This window comes from Lycorma delicatula, chromosome 2 (genome assembly GCF_047948215.1).
Source record: "Lycorma delicatula isolate Av1 chromosome 2, ASM4794821v1, whole genome shotgun sequence".
Taxonomy (NCBI): Eukaryota; Metazoa; Arthropoda; class Insecta; order Hemiptera; family Fulgoridae; genus Lycorma; species Lycorma delicatula.
This window is the reverse complement of record NC_134456.1, coordinates 93388563-93408525: the sequence shown is the minus strand read 5'-3', so window position 1 is coordinate 93408525 and position 19963 is coordinate 93388563. Positions and strand designations below refer to the sequence as shown.

The following is a 19963-nucleotide window of genomic DNA, read 5'->3' as shown; positions in this document are numbered from 1 at the left end:
ATATATATATATATATATATATATATATATATATATATATATATTTAATTTAACTAATGATAAAGCTTCCTCAAAAGCAGAATTAAAATAGATTATGTAAGTGGTAATAACACTCACGTTATTGCTCTACTGTGATGGTTATATTAATTATAAAGTTTCAATAATATTTTAAAACTTTATATAATTATATTTTATAAAAGTATAAAAATCTAACAATTTTTTTTTTTAGTTATTTGATTATAAAAAATTAAGCTTCTAACTTACTTTATTCATCACAAAGAATATAACTAAGACAATTCAAAATAAATGAGTTACTAGTAAACAAATAATTATATGAACAGCTGATTTATACAAAATATTAATTTTTTTTTGTCTTCAGTCATTTGACTGATTTGATACAGCTCTCTAGCTGGTTTGATGATTCTCTATCTAGTGCTAGTTGTTTCATTTCAGTATACCCTCTACATCCTACATCCCTAACAATTTGTTTTACATAAAAAAAATATTAATATTTTCAGTCTATTGTTGTGACGAAAGACGTAAACAAATTTTTCATGAAACAAGTTTTTGTTGTGAGTTACAAAAATGAGTGAAACTAATTATAAGTAACGTTGTGCAATCAAATTTTGTGTTAAACTCAGTGAGAATGCTACTGAAACTTTTTCAAAATTGAAAAGGGTGTATGGAGATGACGCTCTGTCATGAGCCAAGGTTTTTATGTGGTTTAAAGCAATTTCAGCTGGCTGGGAATCAGTTGCAGACGTGCTCTGGAAGACTGTTAATGTCAAAAAGTGACAATGTTGAGTGAATCAGACACTTGATATGGTACGAATGGCAATTAACTATCAGAATGATAGCAGAACAATTGAATTTGAACCGTATCATAGTCCATCAAATTTTGACAAATGAATTGGACATGAAAAAAGTGTGTAAAATTGGTCTCAAAAACCTCACTGCTAAACAGAAAAACAACAAGATTTTTCTGTTCAAATGTGTTATATAACACATTTGGAAAGGTTCTTCCAGGGCAAATTGAAACTGATCCAGATTTTCCAAAAAAATGTTATTACTGGTGATGAATCTTGGATATTTGAATACAACCCAGAAACAAAACGCCAGAGCAAGGAGTGGCACACTCACCATGTCCCAAAAAAGTAAAAATGAGCAAATCAAAAATCAAAACCATGCTAGTTTGTTTCTTCAACAGCAATGGCATTTTCCATAAGGAGTTTTGCCGACTGTAAATCAGTATGTTTAACGAGAAATTCTTGAAGGACTACGGAAAAATATTAGTTGCTCATGTGAGACCAGCCATCAAAGAAAACTGGATGCTGCATCATGATAATGCACCTTATTACACTTCACTCTCAATTAATTAGTTTTTGGCAAAGAAAAACATTCCTGTAGTTCCTCAACCACCTTATTCATTAGACTTGAGTCCCTGCGACTTTTTCCTGTTCTCGACTTTAATAAAACACCTCAAGGATACCACTTTGGAACAGTGAAAAACAAAAAAAAAATGTAACCAACCATCTGAAGGATATTCCAATTTTTGAGTTCCAACACTACTAAGAAGAGTAAGAAAACTGTTTGAAGTGTTGCATGGCTTCCCAAGGGAACATTTTGAAGATAATAGAGTCCATATTTAATTGTATTGTAAATAAAAAGTTTTTCTGAACCAGTCTCATTACTTTATTTACAGACCTTTTATGTGCATATATATCTATATATATATATATATATATAGATTAGTGATATACTATTAATAAACTGAAATACATTATAGAACCACAAAATTATATTTTTTTAAATACTTTTAAAAACACTTTCGTTATTAGTTAATTTATAAACTTGCAGATTGAACTTTACTCAACAGACAAAAACTGAGATTTTACAATTTTATCTTACAGAATTTTTGGTTAATCCTTTTTTTTATTCCAGGGTTATCTGCTTTACAGTATGTTGATCTGAATTCATCACGAAATCTATACATAATTGGATTTTCCATGTTTTTCTCTCTGGTAAGAAAATATCTTTAAATTTAACTCTATTACTTAAGTGATTCCATATAGAATCACTGATTATGATGTACAATAATTGTGAAGCAGAACTTAAAATTATGTACATCTCTTCTTCAACAGGCATATAAAATAATCCTAAAAAAATTATAATAAAGAGCTTGAATAATTAACAATCTTTCATATTATTCAGTTTATTAAATGAGTAATTAATTGAAAGACACTACATGTGAAGCTTTTAAATGGGTTTACATAGTATCAGATATCACAGTTCATAAATAGTGAATTTCTATGAAATCATGATATTCAATAGCATTGAATGCATTGAATAGCTAATGTGATTTGGATGACATATTGACCAAAGGAAAAATAATGTAAAACTAACACTGATGAAAAAATTTTAATGTTTTTTTTGGTCAATATTACTTGTATTTAAACATTTATTCTTACAATGTAGTAAATAATTCTTCTTTAAAATTTAGTATTATTGACATATTTATAATTTCAATTTATTTCATTAACTTGGAACTAGCATTAGTAATCTCTTAACAATTGTTAGTAATCTCTTAACAGAGATACTTTGCTATTATGAAGAAATGTATTTTGTTTATAAACAATTCCTTTACTTTAAGAATCCATCTAAGATCTCAATCTTAAAAAAAGATAAAATGAAATTTAAAAATATACTTAATTCTAAAAGCGCTTGAAACTAGTGATTGTTGATAAAACATAAAATTCACTATTCCCTAAGTCTTTTTGTAATTACATAAAGGTATAATAAATGTACTACTGGAGATGTATACATTTTGATGTTCTAAAACTAATTTTACCAGTTTCTTTATTGTGGGTTGGCTTAACCTAAGTAAGAGTGTTCTGTGTTCAATTATAACATCCTAAGATCCAGAAAAGACCAGTATATTGTGTGGTATCATGAAACAAGATCTACAACAGCTCAATAAAATATCTAGACCAAGTACTGAATAGTCTCACAGATGTGAAATACATTTTAAAATGGTAAATAAAATATAAGATGAAAAACATCTATGTTCATAAAAACATCCATAAAATGGGTGAACTGAATGAGAATGCTAAAGCAAAACAGGTTACATTTATACGGTTAAAACAGGTATTCAGACACAAAGTGCAAGTATTATTTAAATTTCAATTGCCCTGTTCTGAATTTTATAAAGTTTTTTTAGATGGTTATTATTACAGGCATACAATCTAAAATAAAATCATGCGATCAATTGTACCAGTTACCTTCAACATTATTATGACTGCAATTTAAATTTTGTCATGAACTTATAATTATAATGGTTATCTGAAGTATGTTTGCTTTCTGTATGAAGGAAAACCTCTCATCATTGTTATGGTGGGCATAGATAACATACATGTATGAGAATCCGAGATATCAGAACGGTGTTGGGAGACCACGGACAGCCTAGAAGTAAATGTTTGTATAAATAATTGGGTCAATCTTTTTTGCTGAATACAGTACACAACACGGTCTGTTTTATCTCAATTGTTATTGGATAACTACACCTATCCTGATGGTGCCTTTTAAGGCTACTGGATTAGATGGAATAGTACAACAATATGGCTAACCGGAAGTTAATCAGTTTAAAAAATTCGGTAGTAAGTGGCATACTGGTAAAAAAAATAGACACTTTGAATCACATAATAATTTCTAACCATAATTCTGCGTTAATTTATTTATTTTTTTATGAAATATACACATTTTTTCAATAAATTGTTCTCAAAGAATTTAAAACTAAATAAATTCTATATTGATAATAATCTTTAAATTATTACAGTCACTGATGGATTGTATTGCATAATATTATGAATATGCTTGGACTGCCTTCATTTTAAAAGTAATGAAAGTTAATATCATTAAAAGAATGTCTTAAAAAAATAGTGCAATATTTTTAAAATGCACATAACTAGATTTTTCCTCTAAATTCACTTTTTTATAACTAAAAATTCTGTTTAGGTTCTTCCAAAATGGATGGTAGCTCATCATGGGATAATAAACACTGGAAGTGAAGTAGCTGACAGCATTATCACAGTATTGCTAAGTACAAGCATCCTTGTTGGTGGTTTAACTGGTTGCATACTAGATAATTTAATTCCAGGTAAACAGAGTTGTATTTCTAAAGAAAAGACTATCTTTATTACTGTAAAGTAACAACAAAAGAAAATTTATGTATTGACTAAGCTACAGAATACTTCCATTGCTTTAATACTCTGTAATGGCTCATCAATTTAACCATTTTGGTTAAAGTAATTAATCTTTAATCATATACTTTAAGACTAATATTATCTTTCACTGAATCATTCCCTCGACACAATATGATCAAAGCCAAGATGTATAAGTAAGTAGTTTTAGATATTAACACATTTTCTTCAGAATTTCAGTCAAACATTTCACCTACTGGCATTTTTTACATAATTATTAAAATGTTTCTTTAAATCTAAAAAAAATTAAAATTACCACAACAGTTAATTTGACAACCTTCTAGATTTTGAACAATGGCTTAGTGTAACCATGCATTGCATTAAATAAAGAGATAATAATAACCAGTTTACAAATATTTCACAATAACATCACAAATTTCTCCATATAAAAATCAAAACTTCTGTTTTTAAACCCATAAAATAGTAAAGGAAATAATTTTGAAAAACAATGTGTATTTTCACATTATATAATACAGGATAAAAACAACATACAAGAAAATAAATCTATAAAAAATGTAAAACCTTTTAAAATTACTTGTAATATTATAATTAAAAAACTGGCAAAGTATTGCATGACTTTCCTGGTTACACCAGTCAAGTCATACAATACTATGCACACATTTATTATAGCTTTTTAACAATAAAAAATAAGAGTAGAGTTAAAAAGCAGAAGTAATTTAGGGGTGGAGTGAAAAGATTTTTAAATAATATTTTCTAAAAATATTTATACACAGGTTAGGCTTAACAAATTTTCTTAAGTAAAGTATTCTCTAAACCTAACACCCCCTTTGAAAAAGGCTAAAATGAGAAAAAGAAAATTTTCAAAAAACTTTTCTGTGTTTTAGTTTTGGGATCTATATAAAAAATAAACAATAATATCACAACAATAACAAAAATATCAAGTAAAAAACATTGTACACATTTCTTGGAAGCTCACTCTCTCTCTCTCTCTCTATATATATATATATAAATTAATTTCAATTAAATTTTTTATAGTCCTTTTTTACATTTAGACTTCAAATTATAGCTTTTTACTTTTATTTTGTAAAAATTGTTTATTGATAAAAAATTTAAAAACATTTTAAAATTCAGACAAATATTTGTTCAGCCAAGAGAATGAAAAAGTATTACACTAACTATTCAATAGCTGACTGAACAAATATTTGTTCTGAATTTTAAAATGTTTTTAAATTTTTTATTAACAAACAATTTTTACAAAATAAAAGTAAAAAGCTATAATTTAATGTGTAAATGTAAAAGATAAGAATTATTAAAAAAACATCAGTGAAGATTGGCAAAATGTTTTGAACATGAAAAAGTAAAGGTAAGAGTGTTCTCTAATTCTGTACTTTGTGGAGGCTAAAAAATGTTATATATTATATATATATATATATATATATATATATATATATATATAATATATTATTTATATTATTTTTCAAACTTTTTCTGAAAGTCTGTACATATAATTTCAAAAAAACTTGAAAAATACTTAAACTGAAGGGAGAAAGAGCAAAAGAACAAAAAATAAATTTTCAGTTTTAAGAGATGGAGTTAATTTTTTGAAAACTTTTTTTGATTTATATATGTATTATAAGTAACAAATTTTCTTCTCTAAAACAACTCTGAAAAAAAAACAATATTGGTTTTATCACGATATTCCCCACCCCTTAACAAATTTTCAAAAAAAAATTAATATGATTAATGACTCATATATAGAAATATTTAAGCCAAATTTGAAGAAAATCAGTATGGTCAATACTGAGAAATGAAGTCAAAAGCAGTGCAACATATATGTATGCACATACATATACACATGCTTTTTGGTCTAGATGAACTAGTTGGATCCTAAAATGTAAAGATTTGGTAAAACCATGATATCCCATTTTTGACATTAACACACACTGTACTTTTACCTTTAATATAGCTTCTCTATATAGCTATATTCATCAGTAAAGTAAAAATATAAGTAATACATATATTCTTTTCAGTTTTTCAGTAAGTAAATTAGTATATTTAAATTACATAATAAATAAATTTTTAATAACACAATGGACCTCTTGCAATTTTATAGTCCTGCAACACTTAAACATATCAGCAACACGGAAAATGAAAAATGTGAATTAAGGATATAATTCAAGTGGTCAAAGCTACGTTTAATATGATTTGCTTTAAACAACTGAAATTAAAAGAACACTGGATGCAAAAACACTGTATGCAGATGGCATTTTGTAGTAGCTAATGCTCATAGCCGATGATGCTATATTAAATAAATAAAACCATGTATGAAATGCAAATATAATGTACTTAAGAGTTGATAAATATCTTGAAATACAATTTCTATTACAATTTTTTTTTAGTAAAAGAAAAGTCTGCCAAAATAAATTTCAAATTCTCTACTTTTCTTTTCATTCCATAATAAGCTTACTTCGTTATGTTCAAAGTATTATTAATCAACGTAAAGCATAAATCAAAATTATATAAATTTAAAAGAAAAAATATACATTTGAAGGTCACAAATTTCAGAAAAAATAATAGAAAGAAAATTGAACTGAATTTCACAATTGAACTTTGAAGAATATAATAAATACTACATCTTTTTCCGAGTGCCCTATGAATTAGAATAGCTGCATAAATAGTACAACAATCTACAGGCCTTTATAAGGGAGAATACAGATTGATATGAATGGAAATTACAGATTGGCTATGATTCACACTAGTGTTGTGATTAATTATTACAGTTAATTATAAATTACAACAGTTTATTACCTTATTATTGTTATTGATATTAAACTTCTAAAAATCACTAAGTAAACTTAGAATGGTAAAACAAATAATGTAACCGCTTTTTTATTTTTAAGGAACACCAGAAGAAAGAGGACTCATAGCTTGGGCAAATGAGATGAAACTAAGTACAGAACCTGGTGATGAAGACAATGATGACGACACTTATAATTTTCCTGTTGGAATGGGTTTTGTAAGAAAGTAAGTAATTTTAATATTAGCTGACCAAATAATACAATAATAATTTTGGATAAATACATATAATCATTTATATATGAACAGTTAAAAGGAAAAAACACAAAATTTCAGGAACATTTCACTGTAGTTATATGAAATTTGTCAGAAGATTTAGCAAATATTTCAATAAAAAAAAATTTTTTGGCAAAAACTCAGAGCATATCATAAGTAGTTAAAGTATTATTGTAACTATTTGAGACTATATTGTTAATAGTCTCAAAAAGTTGTTACAGGCAGAAAAAAACTCTAATTTCATCTTAGAAAGGGAAATTATTAATAACATTAAATTTTTATAAGTTAGTCTACAGTTTAAAAGAATCATTACAATTTATTGTTACTGCATCCTTTTACAAGAAACAAATTCATAAAAACCCAATGATGAATGAAGTGATAACTTTGGAAAATATTTCCAAAAACCCTCCTTTCAATGAAATTAGTTAAGATTTAACCATTTTGGTGATAAACTTTCCTAACCAATAAAATATTAAAACTGATAAATGAAAACAATTATCTGATATTTATATATTTTTTTAAAATACCAGATTATTCATGCCAGACCTTTCATGGAGAGTTATTACATTGATTCTAGACCAACAATAACATGAAAGACAGTATTTAATACTGCATTTATACAGATCCTGTTTAAGCTACAACATTCAAACAATACAAATATTGAATTATCTGGTTCAAAATGTGTTAACATTAAAATTTATCTTCATTCATGACTGAAGTATAAAGAGCGAAATTATTCTAAGCAAAACTAAATTACCAAGAGGATAATAAAACACAAAATAAAAATGCTTTCACACCATTCAGAACAGTTGCTACTTTAAGTACAGTACTCTAATTTTACAATAGTTTTGCTTATGTTGTGCTAGAGATATTCTTATAAAAAGAGATATTTATGCGACATACACAATTAGGTTATGCCTAAAAAAATTATAGCAATAAATAAGAATTTTTGTCATGCAAGATTAATTTTTATGGTATACTGTCATTATTTTTCATTTATGATGTAATAAATTATAATTTTTCTAATAAGTTAAATTTCTAGCTAGTAGTAATTAATATCTACCTCCACATTGGTCTACTGGTGAATGCATCTTCCCAAATCAGCTGATTTCAAAGTCGATAGTTCTGAGGTTCAAGTCCTAGTACAGTTAGTTATTTTTACATGGATTTGAATACTAGATCGTGGATACCGGTGTTCTTTGGTGGTTGGGTTTCAATTAACCACACATCTCAGAAATGGTCGAACTGAGACTGTACAAGACTACACTCATACACATGATTTACACTCATACAAATCATCCTCTGAAGTATTATCTGAAAGGTAAATACCAGAGGCTAAACAGGAAAAAGAAAGTAATTAATATCTAAGGACGGGGTAGGAAAACAACATGATTCTTGATTGATTTTTGTACATGTGGTGGGGGTATTTGGGACTCCATTTCTCACTAGCTCCCATTTCAGTCACAATGGAACCATGTAACACTATGCACATTTTCACAACAAAAGTTATCAATGTTGTTACAGTAAACGTTACACCAATGTTGGCCACCATGGTCCTGTACCTTTTCATAACACAATTATATTGTTGGAGAACTACAGGACAGCATCAGCATTAAATAGAAAACCATTTGGAGGCCCTAGATCTATATGATTACTGGAGAATATTGAAGACATAAGAAAGGGAGTTGAAGGTAACTCCTGGCATTCAGTGCATCAATATTCATTCACTCTGAACTATCAGAAGAATTCAGCAATCTGACTTCAATTTCCATCCCTACAAATGGGTGGTTGTTGAAGTACTCAAAACTGGAAATGCCGAGTTTTCCCAGAGATGTTGAAAATTATGACAAAAAACAAAACAGTAATCCTTATGAGTGACAAACCCTGTACTCACTTCTTGGCTTGTATTTAAAAACAGAACTTCTGGTACTGATTCAATACAAATCCAAGAGAACTACATGAGCGTCCATCCACTTCATACCCAGTGGTTACAGTGTGGTATAGGGAGGAAACATTTAGGGCTATTGGCCTGTATTTCTTTGAAGAATTTGATTAGTCACACTGAATGCAGAATGGCAAACTTCAATGCTGCACAACTTCCTCACTCCGGAACTTCACAGAAGGTGCATAAACAGCGATTCCAATAAAGTGGGACAACTATCCACATTGGTAGAGTTTTAATGGAAGTATTAAGAATATTTTCACAAAACGGCTGTCAAACAGATATGTGCTGGAAAATGTAACAAGAAGTTTTGGCTACAAACTCTCTAGCTGTGTATTGATCAAAACAGACATTTGCGAGATTATTCTCTACACTTAATGTTAGTAGTGTAAATAAAAAAATCTGTTTTTCAACCATAATCGAATACATGTGGCTTTAAGTCTAGCACATGAATAAAAACAAGCTCTTTATAATTATGTTATACTATTCTAAAAAATGGTTAGTTTTTCTGTCTCACCATGTATTATGTACTATTATTATTGTCTCAATAATAATAATTGCTTGTAACATATAAATAAAAACAAGTTTTGTTCACCAAGTAAATTAGTTTGCCACTTGGACCATCTACAATGCTGTTGTGACATGTAAATAAAAATCTTACCATAATAGAATAGTATCAACTACTCAAAACATTGAGCAGCCAAAAGGTATCACTGGAACTGTGTGAAACACTGTATGTATGATGCTTAATATTAATGGATGGCCAATGGCAAGCAGTAATATAAATAAAAGTTAATGGATTTAGAAAATTCTCTGTAAAGAATTTTGAAATCCTATTTCAAGTTTAATCTTCTTAATTATATAAATAACAAGTGTTATTATGACTTACATAAAGTTATGTTTTACTGTTTTAGGTGCAAAGTGTTTTCATATATTCCATTTATGCCAACTTACAAGACTGGACGACGACGCAATTGAATGAATATAAATAGAACACTTTAATATACACAAACTATGTAAAAAGCTACAAAAGTTAACACTTTCAAATGTGTAATAACTAGTATAGTATGCACATTCTGTTAAAATAAAAGATTTACGAATCGGACATGGATTTCTTATAGGTATATTTAAAAAAAATATTTATACATTTCTTTTGACCTTCATAAATTTAAAAACGTTAATTAAATAACATTCTTTTATTAGTTTATTATATGTAAATTATAACTATTTTTTTTTTTTAAATTAATAATTAATTTTAAAAAAATTAAATTAATAATTTTGAAAACAATTATGAAAGAAGAGTAAATATAGTAATATTAGAAAAGGAGAGGAATTTATATTTAAATTAGAAATTGTTAATCACCGTAATGGAACATGTAGACCAAGAGAGAATAAATATTACAATTTACAGTGAAAAGATTGAAGACTTGTTTCACATAATTTGACATTAAACTTGTACCACTTTATTTTGTAAAAACAGCAGAACCATGTTCGTGATACTATTATAAGTATGGCCTATTATTTATTGTTTTCACAGAAAGAAAAGTTAAAACAATATTCTACTAAGTTTTTAAATACATTGACTAATGTTATACTAATGATACTTAAGCATTTCAATTTATTGCTAAGTAAATGAAACAGGCTACCTCTTATCAGATCACTTTAATGATGAAAATTAGAACAAATATTGAGATATTTGATTCAAACAAATTCAAGCATTAGATCTATTTCAATTTCAGGTTCTAAAATTATGATACTCACATTATATTCTTTAAAAATTATACATGTATACATATTTTTTGTACTTTAAGTTAAATAATTTATACATGTCGGTGTTTTATGATGACAGTAAAAAGGTTTTAATATACATGTCGGTGTTTTATGATGACAGTAAAAAGGTTTTAATATACCTAAAAACAAAGTATGATTGCAACTGCTACTAAACCAGAAGTTCAACAATCCAGAACTTGAAACTACTAAAACAGATAAAAAACTACCAGTAAAAAAAAAACATTGTTCAATAATTATTTTTACATTGAAATTCTCAAAAATAGCACGCACTTAATTAAAAGTAAAAATCATCACCACTGTTCATTTAATTAAAAATAATTATGTAAATATGCTATATGTTAGATATAAGAATAAAACCCAATATGGTAATGGGTATAATGGTATAACAATATTGTAAATACACCTAAACATATGTAATTTATGAGGATAGCAGTGAATCATTCCCAAAATTAGATTTCAATTATCTCTTGGTGTAGTTAATAGTTTACTATATATATATATTGTATATAATTGAAATTTACTTACTGTATAATATTTTAAAATATTGATATAAATAATCGTTTTTGGCTTATTTACTTTCTTTCCTGCATAAATGTGAGTTTAATCAGAGCATATAATAACCTATATACGACTACTTATCCACATTTTTGTCACAGATTTTAATTCTTCCCTAAATATTACTAATTTAAAAAAATGAAACTTACCTACCCACTTGTTTCCTGCATGTCTCGGACCTTAACACTTTTTTTTTTTTTTAAGATTTTTATTCAAACCATTTACCTGTGGCAGCCACTTTTGTTATGGTGCGTACATCTATTTTTGTGATTGCAAGTGTTTACAGAAAAAATCATAACTAAAATCGTAACGGAAGGATGAAACAAAAACCAATTTATTCATATTTTTTCAAGGTAAAAATTAGTCCAGTGGTTTATTTACCTATATCTCTTCTTTCTATTAGAAAATTACCAATAAAGTTGAGCATGAAAAACAGTGAAATTTCACTTTTGATAATTTTTTTCAAGAGGCAGGGATGGCATACATAGTTTGAATTATTTTTTTATATGTAGGTATATATATGCTTTAATAAATAATATTAATGGTAATATACTTATCCCTAAATTTTTATGAAATTTTGAACTCATTTTTTTTCAAAAATTCAAATTTTGGCATCAAATAACTCTGATGGGGCTGGTGATAAAAATCTCAAATTTGCACAACTTGCAGTGTTTTTGTAGATGTTTATGGCAAATATAAAAGTTTCTTGTATACTGTGCTAATTAGAAAGTTATAACGTCTCAAAAATCAATGAAAAACCTGTTATAAGTGATATCATTTCGACTCGCTAAATAAGTGCTGCAAGGGGGTTTCTTGTCTTCTTGGCACTTTAATAATTTTATACTTATTACTATAATTGAAATGGACTTGTTTGAACCACTCAATCGCAGTGCTCATGTTTATAACAATTGCTTGAAGTCACTTCTAGTCATCAGGAAAATTCATGTTGTAACATGCTCATTTATGGTTGTTTCATCAATTAGCTTTGCAGTTACAGACTGGTCAGTCTGATATCAGTCAGTGACCTGTTCACAACTTTACAGAGTGTCTCAAATTTCATCCTGTGTTTGGAAGTGTTTATTAAATAAATAATTTTACTTAATATTATATTTGCAAATTTTAAAATCAGTTAAAAGTTTACATTATTTTCAGCTAATTTCACATAAAACAATGTTCCATAGGAATTTATGTGAATGAAGAGCATCATAAAACAGTGTATTACAGTGTCAAAAGAACTCATTAAAATTTGTGGATTTACTGATGAAAACCAACAACTTATTTTTTTACTGTTAATTCAGATGTCATTAGTCAGTAAATATCGTGAAAAAATGTTTTTGTCAAAATGCAGACACCTGTATGGGCAGTACTGTTGAGGCCCTTTGAGAATTCATATAAAACAGTTAGGAAAAATTTTAGACAAATAACATTAGAGCAAGCTCTTAAAGAACACATTTTTTCAAATTTAAATTTAGTTCCTGTAAAGTCTCTTTGTTAACTGTTTCAAAAGATTTTTTTTCAGCATAACAAAGAACTATATCAATCATTCCATTTTTCCACCCAGCTGGACCACGTACATCATTTCAAAAGAAGGTCCTAGAAAGTTGACATCACTTGAACTAACTACAGTGATGATGTTAGCACACAATTTCAAGATAATTATCACAAGAGATAGCACAGCTGTTGGTTAACCACACTAAATAATAAACTTTCATTGCTACAAAAACAGATTATTTTTTTGAAGAATAATTAAAATTTTGTTACAATTTATTTTTTCTTCGATAGTGTTTGCAAAAAACAAATCAATATAAAAGTAAAAATGAATTCTTGAAAAAAGATATAGGCTACTAACTGAAATCTGTTTGGGTAATTTTACAAGCATTTTTGAACCAAAATTGTGTTAGGTTACTGGTATTGGTTAAGTTATTAAATTATGACCTATCATTAATAATTAAAAAAAAAAAACTATTTTAATAATATAGTGTAAAGACAAGAAACCCCCTTGGAGCACTTATTTAATGAGCATTTAATATAGTATCGCGTTTAACATGTTTTTTGAGAGGTTATAACTTTTTTATTTGTACAATACACAAGAAAATTTTCTATTTCCCATAAACATCCACAAAAACACTGAAAGTTGTGCAAATTTGAGATTTTTATCGCCAGCTCCATCAGAGTTATTTGAAGCCAAAATCTGAATTAAAAAAAAAATTTTCAAAAATTCATAAACATTTAAGGGTAGGTATATCATCATTAATATTATTTATGGTAAAACTACTAACATATACCTACATATAAAAAAACTGTATATGCAATCCCTGCCTCTTGTAAAAAATTACCAAAAGTGAAATTTCACCATTCTTCATGTTCAAATTTATTGGTAATTTTCTCATAGAAAGAAGAGAAATAAACCACTGGACCAATTTTTTACCTTGACAAAATATGAATAAATTGGTTTTTGTTTCAAGTTTCCAAGACCAATGGTTTTTTAGTTATTTTTTCTGTAAACCCTTACATCACAAAAACAAGTGTGCGCACCGTAACAAAAATGGCCGCCACAGGTAAAGTTCTTAAATAAAAAATTAAAAAAAAAAATAGTTTTAAGGTTCTGAAACATGTAGGAAACAAGTGGGTAAGTTTCAACTTTCTTTGAATTGGTCAAGCAACCAGCTAGTTTTTTGAGATACTTCAAATGGATTGATCCACTAACGAAAAAATATAACAGCAAAAACCAAAATAACAGACATGAACTAATTGTTAAATAACTGAACTTACCATTCAGTATTCATGACAGCAATAAATATTAGTTATTAAGTTGTAAATCAGCAGAAATTACAAGTAAGGGTTAATATCTGCTATAGGATCTGGGAATCATAAATGCTTCTTCTTCATAGTTCAATGATTATATAAGGTCATCATTTTGTATGATTACAATTGCATGTGCCATTTACCTGACCCACAAACAAATGCAATGCTATTTTTACAATCTTAAATGTTCTATTTTATGCTATTATAATGAAATCAAAAGATAATTATATCATGTTTCAAAGAATGAAATAAAAAAAAATCTGCAAAAATACAGAAAAAATATGAACAAATAAAATAAATGCTCTCTAAATGGATACTGAATATATTACAAAACAAGAAAACAACATTTATAAAAATTTTACTATAAAACTGGATGACCATTTCAACTATTAAACAATCAACAGTACACACCAAGGAAAAATTATATATAAGAAAATAAATCAAATGAAAAATTAATAGTAATACTATTAATAGTGTTGTTAGACATTTCAGTTATTAATGTCAATTTAGGTATTTCAATCAAAAAATAGATTTACCTTAGACATCTAGATCACTAAAACCTCCAAATTCAGATTGCCTACTACTATCTTAAGTAATTTCCAGTTTCCAGAGAATTAATTATGTTATTGGAAATGATAGTTTTAAAATGTGTATATAATAAACAGAAATTTTATATAGCTGAGAAATTACTTATTTTGTCAATGTGATGATGAAACTTCGTTGTTGAATAGAGGAAACCAAAATCTAATTAAGTTTTCAATTTTCATAAAATTCTGTTTATGGAAGGGGATCTCTCGTTTAAAGTGCATGCTACCTCTACTTGTAATCAATTTTTATCTAATTATATTACAAGTGTGTGCGTGCATTAATTTGTGATGGATTATCCGAGTTGGAGATTTTAATGATTTATATATTTTTAAAAGTTAAACTTAAGTTTTTGACAAGTACACTTATTGGCAATATTTTTTATAATTACTTACTCCTTTTACATTTATGAGTATTTATTGACTTTTATGTATGTACCTTTTTCTTAGTGTCAGCTGAAGATGACCGTTTTCAACAATCAAAATGCCCATCTAGTTTTATATTTTCTGGTGTACAACAGAATTCATAAAAACCAAATACTTATCAAAATTTTCTCTAAGACTAAAGAAATATTTTGATGTAAAATAAACAAGTCACTTTCACTGCTTAAAAACTGAATTACATTTCTGTGAATTTCTGACATTTAAAAAAACAAAATAAAATGATAAACAACCATTTTTCTTTTAATAACACTTTCAAAAAAAGAAGAGCGTTATAATTTGTCCAGATCATCATGCGTTATCTTAACACAGGAGCACCATCTTCTTTTCACATCAGTATCACAACAACGCATATCCCAATGTACTTGAAGTCTATTTCTTTTTTCATTATTTAGCTTGCACTAGCATTTACCACCTAGATCCAGTAAGATTTCATTCATTAATATACACTGGACTATCTCGAGAATATCCTAGATTTCTTGCTGGGTTGCACTTTACCCTCCTCTTTCGCAACCATAGATTTTAAAATTCTTGGAGACCTTTTTACACCCCTATTAAATGACTTAAAAAAATTAGGGTTCAAATACAGAGATAGAAGAACAATTGCTAACATGTACAGGAACCAAACAGCAACAATAACAATTGAAGAACATAAGAAAGAAGCCCTAATAAGAAAGGGAGTCTGACAAGGATGTTCCCTATCGCCGTTACTTTTTAATCTTTACATGGAACTAGCAGTTAATGATGTTAAAGAACAATTTAGATTCGGAGTAACAATACAAGGTGAAAAGATAAAGATGCTACGATTTGCTGATGATATAGTAATTCTAGCCGAGAGTAAAAAGGATTTAGAAGAAACAATGAACGGCATAGATGAAGTCCTACGCAAAAACTATCGCATGAAAATAAACAAGAACAAAACAAAAGTAATGAAATGTAGTAGAAATAACAAAGATGGACCACTGAATGTGAAAATAGGAGGAGAAAAGATTATGGAGGTAGAAGAATTTTGTTATTTGGGAAGTAAAATTACTAAAGATGGACGAAGCAGGAGCGATATAAAATGCCGAATAGCACAAGCTAAACGAGCCTTCAGTAAGAAATATAATTTGTTTACATCAAAAATGAATTTAAATGTCAGGAAAAGATTTTTGAAAGTGTATGTTTGGAGTGTCGCTTTATATGGAAGTGAAACTTGGACAATCGGAGTATCTGAGAAGAAAAGATTAGAAGCTTTTGAAATGTGGTGCTATAGGAGAATGTTAAAAATCAGATGGGTGGATAAAGTGACAAATGAAGAGGTATTGCGGCAAATAGATGAAGAAAGTAGCATTTGGAAAAATATAGTTAAAAGAAGAGACAGACTTATAGGCCACATACTAAGGCATCCTGGAATAGTCGCTTTAATATTGGAAGGACAGGTAGAAGGGAAAAATTGTGTAGGCAGGCCACGTTTGGAGTATGTAAAACAAATTGTTGGGGATGTAGGATGTAGAGGGTATACTGAAATGAAACGACTAGCACTAGATAGGGAATCTTGGAGAGCTGCATCAAACCAGTCAAATGACTGAAGACAAAAAAAAAATTAAATGACTGTCTATGACATACATCAATCGCTTCATTACTTAGTTGCAAATCCAAAGCAGTTCCCACCTTCTTGATCACATGCAAGATATTCTTACCATTCTCATATGGCACTCCATGGATTTCAATTGTATTCAATCAAGATACTGTTCAATATCATCCAATTTATTTTCCAAAGTCTTAATTTTGTTTTTGTCCAAAAACCATAATTTTGTCTGAGATACAAACATATTACAGGAAATAAACTTTTATCACATAATTATTAGTTATTTTCAAAATGAAATAATTATAGAACTGGATGTTTGGTTGTTTAAATTGATAAAAGATAGCTTTATCATTTGAAACTGAATTAAATACAGTTGACATGTTAAAAATTATCAAGATATGTGCTTCCATCTCATTGACAGTGTAATCTGTATACAGGCTCAGTTTTTGTTCTAACAATATTTTTATCAGAGAGTTAGGAAATATTTTGCAAAGTATATTTGATAAGAACTTAATGTTAGTTGGAGTTTGAGATTATATTTGTTGAAAAAATCAAACGTATTAGACAGATACCAACAATTACTTTCTTTTTATGCTTTGAAATAAATAGGAAACAAAATTACTACAGATAAAGGAAAAGATGAACCTTCCTTATGCACTGATAATTATGTTTTTAAAAGTAATAATACAAAATATATGTCTTTGATTCTGATATATCTGATCATAATTCGACTATGAGGAGTTAAATTTTGAAAAGAATGAAGTCAAAAATTCTGATATAGAGGACAAAAAACTATAACAATGATTATAAATTCTTTGGATAAAGGCCTAAAACTTATCTAAGTAAAGTTTTTTGATATCACCAACCGTTAGCCCAGGGAGGTGGAAAAAGTGGGGTTTTGAAGACAAAAAATCATACTTCCCTAATAGGCACAGAATCAAATCGGTTTAAAGTGTTTGTTAGTCTTCTAAACATTACCTAAAATTTTTGTCTGAAACAATTTTTGATATGAAAAACACTTACGGGTAGAGATGACCAAAATGTTGTTGAAATTGTAAGAAGATGGGGCTTGTCATATGCTAAACATGTGAAACTTTCTTTCACACGCAACCATTGTCATATTGAATAAATTTGAATTTTTTCTTAAATTTAAGGTGGAAATCTTTTTTATGCCCAACTTAGCACCAGTGAAATCTAACTCCGCCATCCAGCATGCCAAAAGGGATTTTTTTTAATTAAAGGAGATTTTTTCAAACAGTTCAGATTCAGAGAGTAGGAATATAGGTATCTACAGAGAGTAGGTGCTCTTTTTGATTTTACTACAAATGTTAAAATTTGAATGAAAACAAAGTAAATGGTGTGGTATTTATTGACATTAAAAAGGCATTCGATACAGTCGAATGCCTTTTAATGACTTCTTTTTTATTTTTTTTTGTATTTAACATAAAATTTTATTAAATTATATGTGGAGGATAGGCATTAGGTATTCCCTATTCTTGGTTTAGAAGCTATTTAACGGGAGAGGCCAAAGTTCGAGTGGGTTCAGCTGTCAGTATATTGGAATTTGTGACTTGTGTTCCATAAAGTTCTGTTGGGCAGTCTTGTTTTTGGTATATGTAAATAATTTATGTGTGAAAAAGTTTGAGGGTTATCTGATAGTCTTGAAGATGATATTGCTCTTATTTATGAGGCAGATTCTGTGATCTTAGAATTAAGATGCTAAGAGACCTAGACAAACTTAAGATATTGGTTTAATGCTAACTGTATGGTACTTAGCAACAAAACAAAATTTTAAGACTTTCAGTATAAGTAAAGATATTAAATTTGATGAAAATTATATTACAGAAATTAAAATGATATTGTAAAGCATGTAGCTAATCATGTTAACTGTATTGTGATAGAGCAGGTTGAAAACATAAATAAAAATTGAGGGTTAATAATTGATCCAATATTTTCATGGATCAATCATATTAAGAAACTGAAAATCAAATAAATAATAATTTTAGAATGTTGTATTTTTTTATATTTTTACATACCAGAATCAGTTAAAAATGTTCGTATCACGCACTCATACAATTGCGACTGCAGTATGTAATTGTAAGTTGGGGTGGAACATATTTAAAAAGAAACATATGGTGAAAGAACATAAGGTGGCCAAGTATAATTTGCAATCTGAATTTCATTGTCTTTTATGAAAACCTAAAAGAGAAATGTCTAAAAGAACTTACTCTTACTTTGCCAAAGTTATATAACTGCTGGTGTATATAAAGGAAAATAGACATTGTTATTTCATCTAGTCTTAAGGACTGAATTTTTAAATTTTCTGATGTTGAATTTCTTTTTAATACAATAGATAGAATATGTTTTAGCAATTTTGATAACTGAAAACTGTGATGGAGTAGGATTAAATGAAGTTTCCTGTCTGAAGGAAAGCTACTAGTTAATATCTTATGACAGTAACAGATCTTTACTCTTGAATATAGAAGTAGTTAATCTACTCATACAGAGTGAGGAAACATGAAAGTGACTGTAACCTCAACTCTAGGATTTCCTTTGGGATACCTAAAGTCCAAAGAATTTTTTATTTTGTTTTTTTCTTTGTAGACGACTAAATGTTGAATAGTGCAAAGTTTAGTTCAGATGTATTATACGAATGAATTATCTTAATGTAAAAATACGTAATATAAAGTGTAATTAATTGTATTATTATAATATGGAATTCTTTAAATATATAGATTTTAAGTAACATTTCTGTAAATGGTTATTCAAGATTTATTCCCTACATTATTCAATATATATGTGGATATGTTTTGAATAAGGAATTTTTTGGTTAACTCAGATATTCAGCTCTCTAGACATATTTACAGATTCATTGATGTACACAAATGGCAAGCTACAATACAAGAAAATGCAGATAAGTTGCAAAGAGTGGTATTTAAACTGTGTTGCACAGGACTATAATCTGAAAATTTCATTGGAAAAAAGC

General features: G+C 27.9%; 1 protein-coding gene across 2 annotated transcripts in view; it reads left to right on the top strand.

Moving 5' to 3' along the window:
* Nucleotides 1–19963, top strand: part of LOC142319002 (solute carrier family 23 member 2) — a 130016-nt gene that overhangs the window by 108549 nt on the left and 1504 nt on the right. For both annotated transcript variants that reach the window (XM_075355786.1, XM_075355785.1), the window contains exons 11-14: nt 1942–2021; nt 4012–4153; nt 7118–7241; nt 10146–10352. In XM_075355786.1, coding sequence (XP_075211901.1) covers nt 1942–2021; nt 4012–4153; nt 7118–7241; nt 10146–10209 — 410 coding nt within the window. In that variant the 3' untranslated portion in view covers nt 10210–10352. The remainder of the gene's footprint in view (nt 1–1941; nt 2022–4011; nt 4154–7117; nt 7242–10145; nt 10353–19963) is intronic.